Here is a 22,536-nt window from a genome sequence, read left to right as displayed (position 1 = left end):
GATTTCACGATTTTCGAAAAGTCGAACACTTTGGATAAGTGACCCTCGATTTTAAACGTCGATTATTCTTTTACAATAAAAAGACAGGATTACGCGATGAAATGTAAAAAAAAGCATTACTGTATCTGTAACAATGTTATAGATTATATTAGATTGTTTGGAAAGTCATTTCATTTTTTTTTTTTTTTTTGGTGAAAATGGAACACGATTTTTTTAGAGTGTACAAACATTTTATTGAATTATATTATATATTCTCGATTTTGGAAAACGAAATTACTTTCCGAACGATCCAATGGTAATGGAAAACATTTGATTTTACGATGTTTCGAATGGAGAAAAATTTGACGATTTTTCGAAAGATAAATAACAGAATCGATCATTCTTAACGTTCTCTTATTTCGTTCCCGGAGGAATGTATTTTCGGCCGAAGAATTTCCTCGTCGGAAAATAAATTGTAAATACGACCTTATTTTTCGACCTGGCTGCGTTGTTATCTCCCGAACTGAAAGATCAGTTCCAGGCGCGCGTCAATAATAAACCTCACTCGCTACGAAACCGCGGACTTCATTTCTACGTAGCGCACAAAGAGCACGATCAGTCTTTTTTTTTTCGTTCGCCGACTATTACGAAGTGAAGGCGTTCATCCACGCCTGCGTGTGTGAATCACCAAGGGACAGGATAGACGTTATTATTCGTATACCATGTTACATGCCATAAATCACTGGTTAGTACGAACTTATGACGTACGCGGCTTAATACGCCACGCGCAGATCGTTCTAATAGACTTTCGAGTGTATGAAAGCGAATCGAGAAATAAAACGAGCGAAAAAACAGCATTTCAGGGGAGAAAAGTATGCCCGCGATGAAATTGTTTGCAATATACGGTGTAGCGCGATGAGAACAATACATTGGCTTTATTGTTAAAAAGGGAAGAATATACTCGAGGCAAAAGTTTGGCAATTTCGTTGAATCAAACGATCCGCTGGCTCGCTATGGGCGTTTGCAAAGGGTCGGTCGATCAGTGCACCGCGTGCGGTGAACGCTTATGAGCGTTCGACGGGTATGCTTAAAGAATGCAGCTACGAAATTTCCGCACACGACTATCCAAAGGAATAAAATATTTATTTTTTCCCGAGTAATCGAAATTATTTCTATTTTTTTCACGCAAATCTGTTTTCTCTTTCGTATTTTACTATTAAATTAGTTGGACGTATCGTGTACACAAAAATTATTGTATTCGTTGATATCTTAAGATTTCTAGAAAAAATATTCGAATTAACGATCAATTGACGATATTATAGTAGTAATATTTATTAAAAAATGTCATTTATCTCGTTTAAGCAATTATGAATTGAACGTTAAAATCAACGCGATAAAAACATAAATTTCAATTCAAAAGAACGAAAACGGTGTCGAAATCGCATTTATAATAATATAAAGAATTCAATTTCCAAATCTACTTTCGCAAAAACAATGTTTCCATATTTCTAATAATATACAGAATCGTTCAGTTTATGCGCAAATACACGATATTGCCTTAACCACTGAAAGTGTTTCGTTCTTTTATGTTGTTCGTAAAAGTGACTCATGTCGTTCCGAGCTTAATAAAAACTATAGAACCAAACACACGTAAAGCGATAACGTGTAACCGGTTATCAATTTTGTTCGATCTTTATCGATATACCGACCAACTTCGAAAATGGCGTGATATTTTTCGCGCAGAACGTTGAAATATAGACTTCTGATAAAAACATACTTCATTTCATATACATTCGGGGAGCGACGATTTTAAAGGATTAATGTTCCCCACAGTGCTTCGTCGTTTGCACTCATGAATAAAGAAACATCTCGACAGTACTCCACCCATAAAACACACACGGTTATTTTAAATTCGTTCTCCCGCACAGGTCGCGTGTTCGAACACGTGTTCGTGTACATGCCTGGCTTCGCTCGATACTACACAATTCTTCTCTTTCACGTTTGTAACGTGAAGTCGTTCGAACACGATGATAAAATGGCAATCTCTATACGCGCCAAAATGAAAAACGAAATCAATTTCGAGCTCATTGGAATCACGAAAAATATTCACCAAACGATTAAACATTTTGAGAAAACATTAAATGTAAAAAGTATAAAAATAAATTTCACTGGCTAATAGAGCTCATACGTAGGGACAAATAAGCATTAATAATATGAGTTTACCTTTAAAGTGACGTAAGTCTATTTGTAATCGCCAAAAACATTTTTTTTCCCCCTTCATTGTTAAATATCTAATAAATTTACTCATCGACGATCATCAAAAACTTACAGCGAAGCCATTAGTGCGCATCGACATTTCTAAGGCAATTAAAAAGCAATATTTTTTATATCTCGAAAAGAAGATAAATAATGGAAAATTAATTTTCGTAACGAACGTTCCAAATATTGGTCAAAAAACGGATTGTGTCGCAGACCTTCAATTTTTGTTTCGTTTGAACGTGTTGCGTTATAGATTACTTGTGATTACATCCTTAGTAGTGGTAGAGAAAACATAACGGCAAACAATGGTGAGAAAGTAGAATAGTGAGAAAAACTAACTTCACGGGACACTATTTTCTTAGAAGAGAAATGTTTTGTACGAGTGAACGGATCAGTTTTCGTACATGTATACAGGGTGTGTCACGCATCTTGCACGTCTCTTGTTTTATTGTTCATATTTCATAACCGTGATGTGCAATTATATATTGTCTTGAAATTAAAACATACGTTTGGTTGCTATTCAATGTGAAGTTATGTTTACCGTGATTTTATCAATTCTTCACGTTATATTTTGTATATTATTCTCAAAAATTATTACATTACAATAAGCGCTAAAATATACCGTTACATTCTGAATATTTTTAAAAATATTTCTTCATTTTTTACGTTCAAAATGAACCGTTTCATGTAAAAAGCATATAGTGACATTTAAAAAACGATTGCAATTGCACTTTGCAAGAGCATCGTTGCACTTATAGAAAAAAGTATAATCATAGAAAGATAGAACGTGCTACACCATTCAACTGTTTCCCCTTCCGTTTGTTTCTATGTTCAACGAACCAGGAAGTACGATCCGTCCCAATTGCATAAAACAGCATGCACATTAAAACTTTTTTTTTCTTCTTTAGAAACTACAAGAATCGATCAAGTTCGACATACGAAATAATTCTACCTAATTTTAAAAGTCTCAAAAAACTTTGATCTAATACTTTTACAAGTGCAAAATTAACGTAATAAATAAATAAATAAATAAATTATTTATATATTTATACGGGGCACAAAGGTATAATTTTACAAACAAACACCACTAATAATTTCTACCCGAGACTCGTTTTAATCGGTCCACCTCGATTCCAATTAAGCCGTTATTATCGAGTTCCCAATCGTACGATTTTGTAGAAAATGTCTATCATAAGTTTATCGTGTTGCGTCATTGTAACATAAAATACAGATATCGTCGGACGATAAAGCAGCGACAACGTTCGAGTAAACAAGCTGTTTCCTCATAAATGAGTGCTACAACTTATTACTGTTAATTCATCCACCGATTGCATAATTTTGTTTTCCAACGTTACTTAATAAGAAAAGAAAAAAACGAATACACCAATGAAAACAATACAAATAAAATTGTCGAATTTATTTTGTAAGTAGCACTATTTACCAATGACGACGTCAAGTTTAATCGCAGTTGAATATTATTCAAATAATTTCAAACGAATATTTACCTACGATAATTATCCGAATATAGCTGTTTCAGTCGAATAATTCGAATAAATAACGCTTTCGTTTTGTACGCGTAAAGATCTTGGACATATTACATTATATTTCGATACCACTTGCGATACACTTAATCCCATCACTACTCATCACTGCCACTTATTAGCGCCACTACTACCGGCAATTTCATCTCGTAAGTTTCGGCGAATCAACGAATTGCGTAGGCTGCCATGTACACTAAACGAGATAAATTCGTGGAATGACAGGAGTGATACGCATGGGAAGACCTATCGGAAAAAGATAATACGAGATTAGAAGCTAACCGCGGAAGTGCGGGCGAACTTACCTATCGGATTTCTGAGGCGGGCAGAAAACATTTAAAATGTCAACAAGGTCAAAACACCGAGCGAGTTAATCGGTGCATGAATGTCACGGTAGATTTTAACCACCAAGCACCGTATAGTACGCGAAAGACGTATAGAGATACGATCAATCCAAGGTAAAGTTCGTATCAATGACACAAATTCAAAGATCGGGCGATACCTGCCACGAAAACCACACTTCACGCTCGTACATTACGTTACAGCACGTAATGTCGTGGCAATACGCGTAACCAGCCAAACTGGTATTTACGGTCGAACGTGCGAAATTATCGAAACGATCTTCGCGATCGGTAAAACTTTACGTCTGTACGAGCGAACAAGAGTGCAGAATGAAACATAACGGACCGCACTGTGTGTTTCTAGTAAAAAAGAATGAGAGCCATGTCTCGAATGTGTCAACAGCCGTCGATCGATAATGTTGACGCATATACGTTCCGTACGATCTAACGGTCCATTGAAAAATCATTGCCAAAGATCGGATTAAGCGGTTAACAAGACGATGTTAGAAAATTTACAAAAGCAATGTGAAAGGAGGAGCTTACGTTACTCGTTGGCCCTGCTTCGTCGCACAAGGATCGCAGATATCTCCCCAGAGATTGTCCGTGATCGCTGTCGTCTCTTCGTCCGATCTTTACGTGCACAAAATACAAATCGCTACACACGGGAGATATGCGTGATCCGCGAAAGGCCGAATGCATCGGCAGCTTCCTCTCTTCGGCGAAGAAATCGAGACATATAACGGAGTACTTCTCTTTCCACTGTCACTATGAACTTGTTATTCGAACCGTGACCGGCCGCAATTACACGCAATTCCGATCAAGAGATACGTATCCACAGAATACCGTGACCGATGATAACGGTGAATTTTCGTCAGCGCGAGCTAGCCGTAGGGAAAACCACCCCCTGTACAACCGGCGCCCCAACAGCCATGTGCCGCCCTAAACCTCCGCCCATTGGCCCGGACGAAACATTCTACGACTCCCGGTTTTTCAAGGAGCCTTTTAATTCCACGTGAATCGTGCCCGACGCGAAGACGAATTTAGAACGTAACGGTCGGTCGGTCGTATGGTCTCTGTTACGTTATCATGAACGACAACTCTGCACGAGCCATCCCTGCGGGAGCTCACCAAGAAGGGGGAATGGGAAAAGGCCGACTGACAAGACGTCACGTCTCCCGGGAGCGCTTCGATCTCTCTGAACTCACCATATCCACCGCACAGCTGCCCGCGTGTCCACGCATAACACTGCCTAACGCACCAGGGCCGACGGACAGCCCCTAATATCGTCGTCGTAAAGGAGAAACGTGAAAAAACGTCGCCAAATGATTCACGCACTGTGCACCGACTTCACCCGCGAATCAAGAAAATGGCGTTGTTCACTCCCTCGCGCTCGCTCGCTCTAGCAATACCTCAAGCTACGCTGATTTCCATCGCCTGGTCACACGAGCGCTAGTTCCCCGATGCGGTCGAACTGAGAATTAATACGCGGGAGAATTTAAATGACATTTTCAATTCGTAATAATTATCTAGAATTTATGAACCGAGTATGTATTTATCAAAGGACGTGCCCTTGAAAAGTTCGAAGTAATATTATCGAGGATCCTGTCAGAGTCTTTCTTCGCGAATTATTGAATTAAAATTGTGTACATTTTTATATATTTTTATCGAAGCTTATGTGTGGCGCCACTTGTCGGCTTGTTCTATAACGCGATAAAATGGTGTCTTTTAACGGTTTATCTGAATTATGCCGCGCTATGATTAGTTGTATTACAGATAAATGTAGCGTTTACTGTTTCATACACTTGTAATACTATAATCTGAATTTGCTAATAAGTTGTAAGTAATACTACCAACGACAAAATTTACTTATATTATGGCTGATGAAACGGAACAGGTGAAAACACTTAATTCGTAATTTTAAACATAAATCTAACCTAACACGTTATAATCTAACATATACTTTCCTTTTAGGTTCCGGCAATAAATGTTAAAGAACCATTGGATCTTATTCGATTAAGTCTTGATGAACGGATATACGTTAAAATGAGAAATGAGAGAGAACTACGGGGACGATTACACGTAAATATTTTGTTTTAGAGTATATTTTATCGAGTTTTGAATCTAAAGGATTTATAAGAATATTAATTGCAGGCTTACGACCAGCACTTAAACATGGTGTTAGGAGAAGCCGAGGAAACTGTGACAACTATAGAGATTGACGAAGAAACTTACGAAGAAGTTTATCGGACTACAAAAAGGAATATTTCTATGCTCTTTGTCCGTGGCGATGGTGTAATTCTGGTCTCTCCACCTAGTATGAGAGCTCCGATATAAAATTTTTTACTTAGATGTAATGTATGTAAAAATCACAAGCATTTACAGTACAGTTCTACTTTAATGTTATCAATTATTGTATTACTATTCAAGAATTATGATACGAAATTCAACCAAGTTAGCCGAATTCTAACAAAATCCTATAACATGGACACAAACATTGGGAAGTAAAGTGTGGTATACTATATTAAAACAAGTACATTAAATAAAAGTTTAAAACAATATAAACTTTAGAAGTATAATAATGTTTGAAATATTATGGCTGTGTTAATTTAAAGAATTATAATATACTATATTTTAACTTAAAATTCTGAGATTGTATTGCTTGCATTAGTTAAATTACCAGATCTGAATGCAGAAGAAGGCTCTGCAAGTTTTACTATTTGCGTGGTAAGATCTACAATCCTTTGATCTTTGAGTTTTATCAAAGATTCAAGATGAATCACTTTTTGGTGGAGCGTGTTTATAATTGTATTTTTTTCTTCTAGCTGCTGCTTGAGTCGAACGAAAACGTGTCGCGGAACAGTTTTATTCTCTATTTCTTCAGAATTAAGTACTGACTTAACAACCTCTTTTCAAGCAATAACAATATTTATCTTAAATAATTTTTCATACCAATTTGTTCACACAAATACCATATTTTTTTATGATTTTTACCCACCTCCTTCTCCGTTTTCCTCATATACAGAATACAAAGAATCCCTGTCGGCATTACAATCTTTTAAAATTTTAACTCGTACGTCAGTCAATAATTTTTCGATAGCTCCCGGTTGCGAATTTGCTAATTGATTAATTATATCCTTATCCAATTTTATGTCGAGTTTAGAGAGCACCTTACGATTCAGGGTGCACCAATTATCTATCTTCTTTGCAATGCTATTTCCAGGTATGTAATTATGTATGTCAACGTGTTTCGGATAATATCGTTTTAGCAGCTCGGCCATAAAAACTGAAATTCAACGGGTAAAATCTTGTATTAATAATTAAAAAATTCTTTTATAATTGACAATCTTTTTTCTTGTACCAGCATCGGAAAAATCTCGCGACAGACTTTTCTTCGGTTTGGAAAACGACATTTGCTCGATCCAAACATATATTTCCTCAAGATTATCGCCAGTTTCCGATACCAGGCTCATACTTCGATTTTATTTGCAACTACAAGATCTAAAAATACACTTCTTTATACATTTAAATTCGTTGGTGACGTCGTTATACATTTGTCACGTTCTGCCAACCTCCAGATTATTAAATTTGATTGGAAAACATCCTTTAGAAAGTATTCTATTTGAAAGCAACTTCATCTAGGTTGAGGATCTTCGAATAAGTTTTGTACCAATGCCACTTTCGTATTGCATCAGACGTGGTCAGGCACTAAAAAACCTGTAAATATTACATCGTATAAGTGAAATTGAATCACAATGTAACAAACTAAAGTTCAATCAACGGCCTCTCCTTTTCATAATCAGTTTCGTTATTTAAATTCACCCCGAAATAATTCTCTTTCGTTTCTCGATTATTCCATCGATATAAATTTTTGATACATCGTTACGCGCGTTTCATCGAAAACTTTCCATTCAACGTGAAACGATTAACGTTTGTTTAATCAATAGTGTCCTAATTATTTATAAAATATTTAGATATCTATATCTACTTCGGTCTCTACACTTGTTGCGTATGTACACGTTTATCTTCACACTTGTTGCGTATGTATTTACATACATGTACTTCCAAATCGTTTCTCTTTCGCTAGAAACACGATACCGAATGCTCCGGCCAGTCAATAACAGTACGGGTAACGATAAAACGTTAAAACTGATTCGCAAAAAGCTCGAAAGATTGAAAAGAAACTTCTTGGAAACTCTGATTGGCTCAAAAGTAAACATTTGTGCGTCACGTCACAGGGCCGGAGGTGTAAGACGGTGAATTCGAGTCTGCGTCCACGCGTGGTACGGCATTTATAGAAAAGACGCACGCCCGGTGTTCCCTCTGAAAGGCTCCGAGGATCAGAGCATCCCGCTCAGTTTCAGTAACACCTTGCGTGCACGAGGAATCGAACCGGAAAGAACGAAAGTGCCCGATTCGATCGTTTCTACGACCAATTCGTCAACCGTAACATTTAAAAACGCTTAAAATCGAATTTACATCGATTTCTCCCCGATAACATTCAATTGTACGAGTTTGGAAACATTGAACATCATAAATCGTTCGCGTGTAGAATTTTTCAACGGGTTGATCAAATTGTATCGTGAAACATTTCGCGTACACCGCGTATTGATTTTGCAAAAACCGAGTGAGGATCACCGACCGAAGGGAAATCATGGCTGACAAAAATTATTCTAAGGGTGAGTGATCACGTTCGTGTGCTCCGCGATGCTATTGCGTCATCGCGTTTTTTCGAGGTGAAATTTTGCGTACGAAATTTCGCCACTCTTTCATCGTTGCGAGAAATTATCCCTGTGACCTTCAAACGTCCTCTGGACCGGATCTTCGCGCAGCGGTACAGTTTCGAGTGTTTCGTGAAAAAGTTCGAGCACGTGATTTCCGAGTACACGTGAATTAAAAGCGTGATGCAAATATCCGTGAATGTAACGCAATTGAAGAAAATACGCGACTCGTATGGTTGGAATAATTGAAAGATGAAAACGAACGGTCTGATGTAATTTAAAAACGTGCACTGCACCAACGTGACACGCGTTACTTGCGCGTGTGCTATATATTGCATACCACACTGCGTTGATGCAATGTCAACTACAATTAGCAATTCGCGCGAGTTCTCGTCATCTTTGTTATTGTCAAATGGTTATGGGATTTATGAATCTGTATTTCTAGCACGGTGGCTGGAAATCATACGCATCGGTCGTTTGCTTGAAATTTAATCAAAAATTTATCGCGAGAGTATATCGATGTATTGACCTTTATAAACCCGCTTTAACGGTTTGTTAACCATATGTGTGTCACGTACTTGACGAGGGATATTCTGGAGGCAACATTTTATGTGTTCGTTGACCTATATTTCGAATGGAAATAAACGTATCCACTAAACAGCCAAGTTACGGTCGAATGTCAAAACAAAGAAAGGAGTACACGTTCCATTGCATTAAGTGGTAAAAGATTACAAGATCAACAATATCATTTCAACGAATTTATTGAACTCGATTCAACTGATATTAAATATTTATCGTACCAATAATCGGTGGATATTTTGAAAGAGTTTCTTGATCGAAACGTAAAATACTATAATATGTTATTAAATATATATTACCGTAACGAAACAACCGCGATCACTTTTATCTCGTTATTAGAAAACCAGTGAGCGTTGTAAAACGTTTGCATAAATTTTTACGCGCGTTATTGGTTACGTCGAGTAATATTTCAAGTACGATGTAATCGCGTGTAATCGAATTTGCGCGATAAAATTACTTTTGGAGCAAGTGCGATCAAATTCACCGTGTAAACTCATTCGAGTAATTTTCGTTGATTCGAAGTTAGTCAGTGGTTTAACAAACAGAGTAGATCGTAATGGGAACATTTATACGTACGAATTGTCACGTAAGAAGACGCTATTTTCACTTATATGTATCCCTCGCACTTAACAGATCCGTGCCAACAGGTGAAGTTCAGGACCTGAAGCACACTTGCATGCACTTCATGCCGATCGGCACGTCCTTCGTTTGTATCGTACGATCAAGGTTTAACGAAGGTATCACGTTGCAATTCGCGCGAGTTCTCGTCATCTTTGTTATTGTCAAATGGTTATGGGATTTATGAATCTGTATTTCTAGCACGGTGGCTGGAAATCATACGCATCGGTCGTTTGCTTGAAATTTAATCAAAAATTTATCGCGAGAGTATATCGATGTATTGACCTTTATAAACCCGCTTTAACGGTTTGTTAACCATATGTGTGTCACGTACTTGACGAGGGATATTCTGGAGGCAACATTTTATGTGTTCGTTGACCTATATTTCGAATGGAAATAAACGTATCCACTAAACAGCCAAGTTACGGTCGAATGTCAAAACAAAGAAAGGAGTACACGTTCCATTGCATTAAGTGGTAAAAGATTACAAGATCAACAATATCATTTCAACGAATTTATTGAACTCGATTCAACTGATATTAAATATTTATCGTACCAATAATCGGTGGATATTTTGAAAGAGTTTCTTGATCGAAACGTAAAATACTATAATATGTTATTAAATATATATTACCGTAACGAAACAACCGCGATCACTTTTATCTCGTTATTAGAAAACCAGTGAGCGTTGTAAAACGTTTGCATAAATTTTTACGCGCGTTATTGGTTACGTCGAGTAATATTTCAAGTACGATGTAATCGCGTGTAATCGAATTTGCGCGATAAAATTACTTTTGGAGCAAGTGCGATCAAATTCACCGTGTAAACTCATTCGAGTAATTTTCGTTGATTCGAAGTTAGTCAGTGGTTTAACAAACAGAGTAGATCGTAATGGGAACATTTATACGTACGAATTGTCACGTAAGAAGACGCTATTTTCACTTATATGTATCCCTCGCACTTAACAGATCCGTGCCAACAGGTGAAGTTCAGGACCTGAAGCACACTTGCATGCACTTCATGCCGATCGGCACGTCCTTCGTTTGTATCGTACGATCAAGGTTTAACGAAGGTATCACGTTGCCTATAGATCATGCGACTTCCGAAAATATATTCTTACTAGGGTTGCGATGGTACTTCAAAAACCTCGTATTGGGTGGTACCGGATATTTTAATCGAGATCAAATCGGGATCACTAAAATTCCTCAACGCGTACAGTCGGATGTAGAAATTTTTGCACACCCTAAGAATTTGTATTATTGCACGAAATACGATTACAGCGAATCGATATCGATGAAATTCTTCAATTTCTTCGCGAATAATTATCGAACGTTTCGATCGAGTAGGATATCAAATATGTCGTGTGTCAACTATTTTACAACCTTGGGTTATTTATTCGCGTCGTTGAAAGTTGTGAATATTTTCAAGAAATTAATGGTAAGTATACGAGTTTATACGAACGTGATGATAAAAATAAAATATAGTGATATATTATTGGTAATGCTTTGTGTAAGATTTAATATCAAACTGTTACGAGGCTCGAATACATTTACAACGGAGAATCAACAAATTGAATATTAACGAGATACTTGGTGAAGCAATGTAAGCCGGCGGAGTATTTAGTAATCAAAAATTAGTCACTTGAAACTTTTTTCCTGGTACGATTCTTGGAACTATGGTTCCTAGGACCGAGGACTTGAAAGACGTTTACTCGTCCTACATAACTCACAGTAGAAAGATATTCCTTCACAGTGAAAAAGAATCACTGGTATAGGAGGAAAGTCTAATTATTTATTGCTCAGATAATTCTAATAATCCGTATGGAACTACTAATTTGTACTAATAATTACATTCGTAATTTATACTAAAAATTAATACTAATAATTTATTAATATCTTCTTAATATTCCCTTGAATCACTAGTATACGAGAAAAGTCTAATTATTTAGTGTTCAGATGATGCTAATAATTCTAATAATCCGTATGGAACCAATAATTTATACTAATAATTACATTCGTAATTATACTAAAAATGAGTACTAATAATTTATTAATATCTTCTTAATATTCCCTTGAATCACTAGTATAGGAGAAAAGTCTAATTATTTATTGCTCAGATGATCCTAATAATTCTAATAATCCATATGGAACCAATAATTCCAATAATTATACTAAAAACGAATACTAATAATTTATCAATTACTTCTTAATATTCCCTTGATTCTTTGCTACAAATATAAACAATCACACACCGACGTATACGCTTGGTTCAATTTGATTTCTGATGAACTCGTGGTAGAATTGTGCGACCGACTGTATTTAAAATTTAATTCTCAAGTACTGAAATTTTCAAGCTTTGAAGAAATACCTTGAAATAATCCTCGTGCTGTTCATTTCTCGCCGATACAACATTTCCAGCAGTAGAAAATTGTCACCCGCTAAATACTTGCACGACGAGAATAGCACGATTGATGTTCCACGAGTTGTTGCCAGTATGGAAAGCCACGTGAGATACTATTTATTATACTGTCTTTACTTTCACGTATATTTAATGTTTTGAGCATTCCAGTATTTGTTTTGAACAGTGAACGCACGTAACGCTTCTGATTTCTTTTCTTTTAATATTTAATGAAAAAATGAGTACAAATACGAGTTAAAAGAATACGAATGGAGAAAGTATGGTGAAAAGGCGAGGTTCCACGAAATGTTGTTTTGCAATCTAACGATGTGTAACTGTGAATCATGTTGGCATTTCTACAACGTTGCCATTGATACAATGCGACACAGTTATCGATACGTATATTTAAACCAAATTTGCAGAAAACCTTGGAACACCTAGAACGTAAACATATTCAGAGAGTCGATCGTTGTAACAATTATTAGATTTTTTAAAAATTATTTAAAAGAGCACTGATGAAAGTTCTATCATCGATTCTCCAATCACCTGTTGCATTTTTTTTCATCTCTCGATTCGTTCTTCGAGAGACTTCAATTGCACCCCCTAATTGGAATAGCAATTGGTCGTCATAACGAACCAGCGAAAACCTAATCACGTGATGATCTGTTGGTTTACATTCTTTAATTTAATTCGAATGAAATAACAGTAGCCATAAGTAGTGAAAATACACAGTCAGTATAAGTGAGAAACCTTATTGAATTGGTTAAAAAATGTTAATCTTGAACCTCCTTTGCATCGAGCTTCTATTAAGTATTTTTTTGCATTGTTCACCCTGAAACACAATCACTTTCCTGATTAATACATAAATTGAATCTTTTAAAATATATTTACAGGAACAGAGGGTATCAAATTCCCTATGCGATACCTGATGGCGATCATGGGTTCCATCGGGCTCGCTATCATTTACGGGTTCAAGGTAAACGTAAGTGTAGCGATCGTCGCTATGGTGAACCACACTGCTGTAAAGCTATCCACGTTGCACAAGTTGGAATCTGAGAATACAACTATGATCACCGCGGAAGAGTGTCGCCATGATGGTGCATCTTCCGATATGGTGAAAGCTGTCGTCGAGGTATACGAATTACACGTTATTACCATTGATTTTACAGGATAAATTAAACAGTATAAATTGTGCAGTACGAAGTATTTATAGTATAAACTGAATAAGGTATATATATATAATATAAAATATATAGTATAAAGTATTTTTAACATAAAGTATTTATACTATGAAGTATTTATATTATAAACTGTATAAAGTATATATATAATATAAAATATATAGTATAAAGTATTTTTAACATAAAGTATTTATATTATGAAGTATTTATATTATAAACTTTATACCGATCAAAAATGATGAAAAAATGTTTATACGGACGCATATAACAATTCCACTGGTAACACGAGTATTTAAATGGTCGTGTTATTTTATTTGTAGATATAAAAAACGTACGACAAAGATCTGAGAATCGTTGCAAAATTATGCTATGCAAATCACACTATATTTACTGAAACTATTCGAACATTTTAAATGTACTCGCACGTTACGAGTAAATTTACGAACAATCTGGTACTACGAGATTATTACTGCAATGCGAACGTGTATCGGTATATTTGCATTATTCGAATATATTTGTTATGTATTTAATTATCGTACCTCGTCATCGGTGATATCTAGATTAGATCTTTTGCGATGTAGTATACTACATGCAGTATAGTATATCATTGTTTACAATTTCTATCGAGTACGCGTCCAATGGACAACATCTATATATGCAAATGCAGCGCCTCGTTTCCGCAACATTTCTTACGCTGGAAAGAGTCTTTCCTACAGCTGGAAACATAGTGACTGAAAATCGGAAATTTATGTAAAATCTGACACGAAAGTGGCGCTCGAAGAACAATGAACTTGAAGAATTTAATTTACAGCACAGAATACACGAATATTTGCAATACGTTCGTAACATATGGTTGTTAAAATTTTTTTAAGATATATTCGAATGCCTAAAAATTTGTTAAATCGTCCCAGATCCAATACCAACGTTAATTAAAAAGAATTTCCAAAAATGATATACAGTTGATCGCGCTAAAAATTATCCACCGTTTTATAAAACACTTTTTCATCTATATACTGATCCTTTGTTGATATTTTATAAAATTTTGCGTTAGTTTGCAACTATTACTTTTAATTGAACATTAATCGTTACTTTGAAGAAAAATAGAAACAATAAGAAGAAAATTTTCCAGTGTAAACACCGTGTGTACAAAGTATTAATGTTTTTATACAGGATGGTCCGTTTGTATGGAATGAACCGTTGCAAGGTCTCATTTTGTCATCGTATTTTTGGGGATACATGGTGTCGTTGCTCCCGGGAGGAAGAATGGCCGAATTATTATCTGCTAAATGGGTGATGAACGTATCCGTGCTCCTGAACGTTGTAGCATCAATATTGTCACCTGTTGCGGCCAATATTCATTACTCCCTGTTCATAGTGATGAGAGTCATTCAGGGGATCGGTGGTGTTAGTATTGTAAACTTGTTGAGCAATAATCGCATTCGTACGCAGAATGATGTATCTTATACTCGTAGGGTGTAACGTTTCCTGCTATGCATGTCATGGTCGCCAAGTGGGCTCCACCGAACGAGAGAAGCGTTCTCGCGTCTATCGTTTATGCAGGTAGACTATTATTTCTTCCTAGAAACTTGTTCCTCTCCTTTTGGTGCAAAGATACACGTTAACATCTGCTTGCCACAGGGACTGCACTCGGTACCGTGATTTCTATACTGCTGACGGGGATATTAGCAGCAAATCTGGAATGGATATGGATATTCTACATAGAAGGTATTCTTTGCTTGATTTGGTGTACCGCTTGGTGGATAATGATCGAGGACAGCCCGGAAAAACAAACGAAATTTATCAGTCAAAAGGAGAAGGACTACATCATGCAATCCTTGGGACACGGTCAACACGACAACGAACGAAAAGAGGTTCGTTTAGTTTCGAGAGATCAATGTTCGACGAGATTACGCTTGTATCTGAATATTTTGAAACCTTTTTTTATCTTACAGAGATTATCGGTCCCGTGGGGCCAAGTGTTAAGGTCCAAGCCATTCATGGCGATTTTAATCGCACACTTTTGTAGTAATTTTGGTTGGTACATGTTACTCATCGAGTTGCCTACTTTTATGAATCAGATCTTGAAATTCGACATGAGCTCGGTGGGTATTGTTGGTCCAAATATGGTACAGATATTTAATCAACTCCATAATCAAATATTTTTTATCCGCAGAATGCTGGACTCTCTTCTATGCCATTCTTATGTATGTGGATTTTCACCATGGTGCTTAGCAAAGTATTAGCTACTATGCAGGATAAAGAATGGATCACGGTAACAACGTCTAGAAAAATTGGTACATTATTCTGTAAGTTTCTCACTTATGCCAGTTGTGTGTGTGCTTGAAACAGGAGACGAATGTAGCTAACGATTGTTTAAACCATTTCTGTTTGCAGCATCTGTGGTCCCCATGATCTGCTTGATAGGAGTGTCTTACGTTGGTTGTAATCGAACATTAGCTGTTACATTAATGACCATCGGAGTAACTTGTATCGGTGGAATGTATAGCGGATTTTTGTCGAACCATATCGACATTGCTCCAAATTTTGCAGGTACTCTCGTTGCTATCACAAATTGTGTCGCTACTATACCTGGATTTGTAGTGCCGATATTTGTGGGAAAATTGACACACGGAAATGTAAGTAATTATAACAATATTTTATTATTATACCTTTAAAAATTGTGAAATGCATGAACACGTAAATACGCTAAACTTATTGAGATATTAAATTTCATAGAACTACTATTATATACAGGGTGTTACTGAATGAGTAACACCATCGGAGAGGGGGTGATTCTACGTGCGAAAACTAGTCGAGAAAAAATTTCCATTCGAAACTTTGTTTACGAAAAGAGCGAGTTTGAAACTTATAGCATAACCATTTCCGTTTACACTTTCGATCATCGACTAGGCTTATTAGTGTGTTAGCTGATAAGTGTCTTGCTACAGCGTTGTGAATACGCTGTATACGATCATAAATAATTAAATTACTAGTGAAAGCGTTCGGTGCTCGTAACGAGAGGGCATCAGTACAAATTTTCAAACTCGGCGTCTAAGTATTACCTAATAATAGCAAACGTATTACTTACACACTTTCATGTGTTTTCCTTGTAAACGAAGGTACAAACAGAAAAATGTTATTTCTTTTGTTCAACTTATTTTCGCAAGTAGAATCACCACATGCCTGGTAACACCCTGTATAATACTTTCTTAATAAACATGTGCTTCATTATCTATTTAATCTTTTCTTATTTATAGCAAACAATAGGAGCCTGGAGGATTATATTTTTCGCAACTGTTGCATTGTACATTGTTGAAATGTTAGTTTATACTATTTTTGGAAGCGGTAAAGAACAATTCTGGAACAAACCGATCGATGAAGAAGCAACAGATCAAACATTACCTCTAAAAGATGCTAAAAAGTAAATTTAATTGATGTACAGTGAGAATTAATTTTTATTCATTTCCTACTCATATAATAGAATCACAGTATTACTATAAATAAACATTTCTCCGATTCATATTATGTTAAATTAAAAAATATTATTAGGTACTTCTTTTTACAAAACAGTAAAAATTATATCCTATTACACGAAATGACTTACATAATAATTTCTACTAAAATTTCACGAATACTACACTAAATAATATTATTTACAGTAGTGCAACATTATACATTCATTATATATACATTTTAGATATATGTATTATCCTAAATTATAAAATATATTCTCAAATCACTCACCCTTATTTTATTCTTACTATTTTACAAAAGTATATTGGTCCCCAATTACTTCTGACACTAGGAACAACAATATGGCCATACTTTAATCCAATATCAGCAAATTTATAAATATATTTTAGAGGCGACAGCACTTCTGACATATCCCTAAAAATTATATAAAATACCAAACAATGATTACAAACAATACAATTAATAAAATTATTTACTCCAAAGAAAACATACTTTACAATCATAATGGAATCACTTTCGTTCCATGCGTCTTTCAATGCTACATGAACAACACCATCATTTTGTACAGGACTGAGAGAACATGTTGCATAAACAACCGTACCTCCCACTCTTATTAATTTTAACGCATGTCTATGAAAAAAGAGAATAACAATTATATATTATAAAGTCAAAATAATATATATACATATATATCATAATATATGTATTCTAACTTTAAAATCTCAGATTGAAGTTCTGGAAGTTTTATTCTTTCGTTAAATCTAGAGGCTTTAAATAAATTATTTTCATCAGAGTGTAGCACATGTCTATCCACTGTGCAAGGTACATCAACTAAAATCTAAAAAAAGAAAAATAGATTCGTCACAATCGATAAACATTTTATTGTACGTTAATCAAGGTATGTTAAATATTAAGTAAATAGTAATACCTTATTATATATATCTTTATCATCTATTACTCGAGCATCATTTTTCGTTACAAAGAATGTATTATCTTTTGTACAAATATATTGATCCTTAACATTGGTTATTCTCTTCACTCTAGCCGCTGTAACATCGTTAGCAACCAATATATGAGGCAAGAGTGTCTGATAAATAGTTAAAGCTTTACCACCAGGTGCAGCGCACATATCGAGCACAATATCGCCTTGTTGTATATCAAGGGCCAACAGTGGTAGTAGAGATCCACCATCGAACAAATAATAATCTACAAAATAAAATTTTTGTTAAAAATTAATATAATATTCTAGAATCTACACACTTAAGAGATTATTCTGACTTAAATTAAGAAAATAATACGAACCTAGGACATTGGTGGATCCTTTTTTAGGAGGTGGGAATCTAGTTGTATTTCCACTTTCAAAAGCATACGCATGTAAATGTTCTGGAAACGACAGAATAGATTCAGGTACAATATCTACTTCAAAATCAGTCTTTTTATTATAATACTTATAATAGTCAGATTCCAATACCCAATCGTTCAAACCTGCAAAATATATTTACACAGATATAATACATTAACAATTCTTGACTTAATAAATTAATAAAAACGTCGATTTAACTAACCCTTTAATTTTGTGGCAGGTACATACTCTTGAAGCATAGATATTTTCATAGACGAGTCTATAATACGATTAGTCTCTATTTCAATCTCATTTAAGTCTTTTTCGATAGACTGTAATTTTACAGGAGGTGGTTTCTCGGTTGTAAGAAACTCTTCATTTTCTTCCGACTCTAATGTTTCCGGCAAATGTTGATGATCAGTTGGATAAATAGATTGAACTTCCGATAACTGAGCATTAGATAGATAAGTCTCCATTGAATTCTGTACATTTTGCGACTGAACAGTTTTAGACGTCGAACAATCGATATTTTGTTTATACACATTGTAAAATGATTTCAAATTAATTGCACCTAGCAACTAAAATAATTTTTATTAAATTCATTTTCAACTTAGAATTTCATAAGATTTAATAAAAACATACTTCTATCTCTGTTCTTATTCTTTCTGAATCGCTAAAATTATTGACCACTGCTATATATTTAGATTCTTTCTTCAATAATGCAGCTCGTATATTCTTCCATGTATCTCCATATACGGATCCATAAAAGTCATCAAAATGTTCCAGTGCTTTATCCTTAGCTGTTTTCTTTTTCTTGAGTACAGACTATAAAAAAACAGTTTAATATTTCAACATGTTCACGATCGGATGGAGGAAATAGTCAATTTTTAATTACAAAACTACACAGATACAAACCCAGTGATCAGGCCCATGTTTGTACCTAATCGACACTTTCGTTAAGTCTCCCAATTTTAATTTATTAAATAATTGCGCCATTTCTTTGTAACGTTCGAAAAAATCATTTAAACGATCGTCGCTTATTCAGGTTATGCACCGAACGAAATGCAAAACCGGAAAACATAGAAACGAAGGGCGGTAAAATATGTTACACGATATCGCCACTCGATGGCGTCACTTGTGCGTTTGGTTTTCTTTTAAACGCAAGAAGTGGTCGACGTCGATTAACCGTTAGTGAGAACGGTGTAAAAGAAGAAGGGCGTGAACTGCAGGCACAGGTGAAGCAGGACACCGACAAATCCACCCGTTACGGTACTGCCAGTGCTACTTGACTAACACTGTACGTTGCATCTCTCTTTTTTTTTATCAGTTTAGCGCTTATTTCTGCGTAAACTCTTTTATTCTACATCGGTCGTTCTTCTTATCGCGACGCGCGCGGCAGAGGGAAACAAACGGCAGGTACATGCGTGTATACGTATACACAATACGTATCGAAGTACAGATTATCAGATGCGGACGCGACAAGGAAGCGACGTATTTGTCGTGACATCGAGATGAGAAACGTGCCGAGCAAGATGGAGAGAATGGGGGATGGTGGGGATCGGGACGAACACATCTTTGCGCTCCCCTCTTGCGAAGGCGCTCGTGCGCTATGAAACGTGGCTGTTTCGAAAGTTCCAACTCGAAGAGCCTATTTTAGATGCTACGAACCGTTTCGACTTGTAAATCGTTTTCGGCGGTGCACGCGGTCTCGTTACCCCCGAACAATAGAATTGGAACGAATCCCGGGAACCTCGTGATTTTTCCCGATGATTTACGGAGTCACCGGTGGTACGAGAAACATTTGGTTGCCCGCGATCGAAAACGTAGGTTATGTTGCGCGGAATTCGTCCCTCGGCGTGTACACGTACGTAAGTATGTATCTCTGCTCTCTACGCGCTACGTGGAAACATTTCGACGGTGTCCCGGTATCAACAACGGTGTGCCGCGAATTCGCGGCGAGGCCGACGCCGATAATCTTGTTACCCTCGAAACGCGTACAACATATCGGTGAAAGTCTCCACTGTACGGTAGACGAGAGTTCAGTGTTCTCGGAGGGGAACGAAAGGAGAACGTTGCGCCGGGAGATCGGGCTCCTTTGCTTCGTGTGGTGATCGGTCAGTCTATGGGGTGCGGTAAACCCTACGTGCCGCACACACGTTCCCCGGTACGGTGCGTTCGTGTGTCATTGTCACGCATACAGAAACTCTTCCTCTCGATGAATCTCGACGACCCGAATCGCTCGACAGCGAAGCTGGTTTCGTGGATCTCTTCATGAGAGGCACGTCGTACGCGATTTGTCGGGGCACGGGGTGTGACGGGGACTCGGAGGCATCGTAAAGGCAATGCACTGTAAGGAGCTCACGACGACTATACCCTCTCCCTCCCCCTCTCTTCTCCCTCGTCCCCGTCCCTCGTGTCGCCCCCCCGCGCCGACACCGCCCTCCTTCTCGATCTTTTGCCACCGTCCCTTTCTCTCCCTTCTTTCTTCGCTTCCCTCTCTGCGTACCCTCTCTCTTTCCTTCCCTCGTTCCGTCTCTCTCTCTCTGTTGCTCTTATCAGAACCTCGACTGCACGACCTCACTCATACTCTCTCGTTCTATTGCCCGGTCGGCTGATCTCTCGAGGAGGGCGCGTTAGGGCGCTCCGCCGGTCGCTCGCGCATCTTAAACGTTTCCGACTCGTGCGTGCCGAAATTTCCTCGATGCGAAATCCGTCTCCCACCGGAGCCCTACCACCTCCCCTCCCCTCCCCGCCCCGCCAACCCCTCGTCCGATCCGATGAACGGTGTCATCGAACAACGCGATCGCGATCGCGTGCGCGAACCAAGGAAAACAAGAGAGGCCAAAGGACTCGGAAGTTGCGACATCCGGTACACAATACCGTCGGTTTCCTGTCTCTCGTGACCCCTTGGTCCCGCTTGGTCTAGCCCACGTGACCCCCGCTTCGCCCGACGTAATTTCAATTTAACGCGTGCGCGCGCGTGCACCCGTGCCCGCGCCCGCGCCCGCGTGCTCGCGACACACATCGTACCGCACGCAACGAGTCGAACGCGTCGACGCGAGACTTTGGAAAATTCCTTCGTGCGGCTCCCTATTCGCTTTTTCCCTTCTCGAGTCTCTTTCTCTCGCTTCCTTGCGCGCGCGCGCATGCATTTCGTTCTTTCTTTTTCGTCTCGCGTAAAATTCACGCGACCCTCTCCCGTACGATCGCGTCGTATTTGTCACGGCGAGCGATCCTGCGACGGACCGCGTTTCACATACGATCACCGTGGATCCACACGTTCATCGTTGCCCGACGTGCGTGCGCACGCTACAATAGGTGGTTGATTCCTTTCTAAATCTCCGTATTTCCTCGCCTCGTTCGTTGATGGGTCGATGCGCGAGATACATTCACCGTCGGCGAGCGATTGTTCGGGAGAAGTTACGCGCGGCGCTGCGCCACGAAGAGCGCTAGGATAAAAGAAGAGAAATCACTCCCGATTCTTCCTTCCTTTTTTTCTTTTTCCTTTTTTTCCTTTTTCGTTGTCACACCGTCCTACGCCTTCGTTCCCGCAGCACCGTGCCCGCCGCCCGTCACGTGCATGCATGCGTGCATGCGTACACCGTACGCCGGCGAGTGCGTACATGCGGGGTCGTTGAACGAGCAGGGGGTACCGAGGACAACAGTAACGACTGCACCAACCCACTTGCGTCGACCCTATACAAGTCACGTGCACGTACAGTGCCCGGCAATAATGGTCCCCAGAGGGTGTGACCTATTCTATATGCTGGATTCTCTCGCGCGATCAGCCTACTTGCCGGTACCGACATGCCGCGGTACCGACGTCCCGTCGTGAACCGCGAATACTCGCGCGCGAGCCCACCATATTTATTAATCCGTAACCGCGTTTACCAAATAAATACGAACGGGGACGAACGCGAAACGCGATACTCTTCTCATCCAGGGATATAATTATTGAATACTTTCAGACAAATATTCTCAGAAATTTTATACCCCCTTTCAGAAAATCGTAGGTCGTTCTTGTTGACAAATTTCGATCGTACAAATTATTGAAATTATTTTTATTTACTTTCGCAGATATTAAGTATGTTCGGTACTCAGTGAGGAAAA

General features: G+C 37.8%; 5 protein-coding genes across 8 annotated transcripts in view; 2 read left to right on the top strand and 3 right to left on the bottom strand.

The window, feature by feature from the left end:
- Nucleotides 1-5,526, bottom strand: part of Scar (wiskott-Aldrich syndrome protein family member 3 SCAR) — a 65,132-nt gene extending 59,606 nt beyond the window's left edge. For 2 of the 3 annotated variants that reach the window (XM_076303831.1, XM_076303836.1), the window contains exon 1: nucleotides 4,661-5,526. The gene's annotated coding sequence lies outside the window, so the exon portion shown is untranslated. The remainder of the gene's footprint in view (nucleotides 1-4,660) is intronic. The other variant, XM_076303832.1, reaches the window with a different exon arrangement.
- A 316-nt stretch (nucleotides 5,527-5,842) lies between these two features.
- Lsm3 (U6 snRNA-associated Sm-like protein LSm3) lies at nucleotides 5,843-7,071 on the top strand. Of its 2 annotated transcripts, XM_076304055.1 has the most exons (5): nucleotides 5,843-6,011; nucleotides 6,089-6,196; nucleotides 6,269-6,472; nucleotides 6,545-6,841; nucleotides 6,940-7,071. In XM_076304055.1, exons 1-3 carry the CDS (start codon nucleotides 5,991-5,993, stop codon nucleotides 6,449-6,451), a joined length of 312 nt encoding a protein of 103 aa, XP_076160170.1. In that variant the 5' UTR covers nucleotides 5,843-5,990; the 3' UTR covers nucleotides 6,452-6,472; nucleotides 6,545-6,841; nucleotides 6,940-7,071. The 2 variants fall into 2 exon arrangements, with proteins under 2 accessions (XP_076160170.1, XP_076160169.1); XM_076304054.1 differs by having other exon boundaries at nucleotides 6,269-6,841; nucleotides 6,940-7,066.
- On the bottom strand, nucleotides 6,612-7,613 carry LOC143143129 (sperm flagellar protein 1). The gene is made up of 3 exons (XM_076304056.1): nucleotides 7,476-7,613; nucleotides 7,113-7,400; nucleotides 6,612-7,022 (listed from the first exon to the last, which is right to left on the bottom strand). The coding sequence occupies exons 1-3, from the start codon at nucleotides 7,585-7,587 to the stop codon at nucleotides 6,754-6,756; spliced, it is 669 nt and encodes a 222-aa protein (XP_076160171.1). The 5' UTR covers nucleotides 7,588-7,613; the 3' UTR covers nucleotides 6,612-6,753.
- Nucleotides 7,614-8,403: 790 nt separating this feature from the next.
- Mfs3 (major facilitator superfamily transporter 3) lies at nucleotides 8,404-17,058 on the top strand. The gene is made up of 9 exons (XM_076304051.1): nucleotides 8,404-8,793; nucleotides 13,323-13,561; nucleotides 14,781-15,014; nucleotides 15,083-15,170; nucleotides 15,249-15,481; nucleotides 15,563-15,712; nucleotides 15,784-15,916; nucleotides 16,005-16,246; nucleotides 16,868-17,058. Exons 1-9 carry the CDS (start codon nucleotides 8,769-8,771, stop codon nucleotides 17,033-17,035), a joined length of 1,512 nt encoding a protein of 503 aa, XP_076160166.1. The 5' UTR covers nucleotides 8,404-8,768; the 3' UTR covers nucleotides 17,036-17,058.
- On the bottom strand, nucleotides 13,950-19,743 carry L(2)10685 (5-methylcytosine rRNA methyltransferase l(2)10685). Its single transcript, XM_076304053.1, has 8 exons — nucleotides 19,342-19,743; nucleotides 19,069-19,251; nucleotides 18,650-19,004; nucleotides 18,387-18,569; nucleotides 18,013-18,290; nucleotides 17,798-17,922; nucleotides 17,577-17,714; nucleotides 13,950-17,498 (listed from the first exon to the last, which is right to left on the bottom strand). Exons 1-8 carry the CDS (start codon nucleotides 19,420-19,422, stop codon nucleotides 17,357-17,359), a joined length of 1,485 nt encoding a protein of 494 aa, XP_076160168.1. The 5' UTR covers nucleotides 19,423-19,743; the 3' UTR covers nucleotides 13,950-17,356.
- Between the last annotated feature and the right edge of the window lie 2,793 nt (nucleotides 19,744-22,536).

The sequence above is a fragment of the Ptiloglossa arizonensis genome, chromosome 2, assembly GCF_051014685.1.
Source record: "Ptiloglossa arizonensis isolate GNS036 chromosome 2, iyPtiAriz1_principal, whole genome shotgun sequence".
Classification (NCBI taxonomy): Eukaryota; Metazoa; Arthropoda; class Insecta; order Hymenoptera; family Colletidae; genus Ptiloglossa; species Ptiloglossa arizonensis.
Note: the sequence above shows the minus strand (reverse complement) of the source record. Positions and strands in the feature narration are given on the sequence as shown.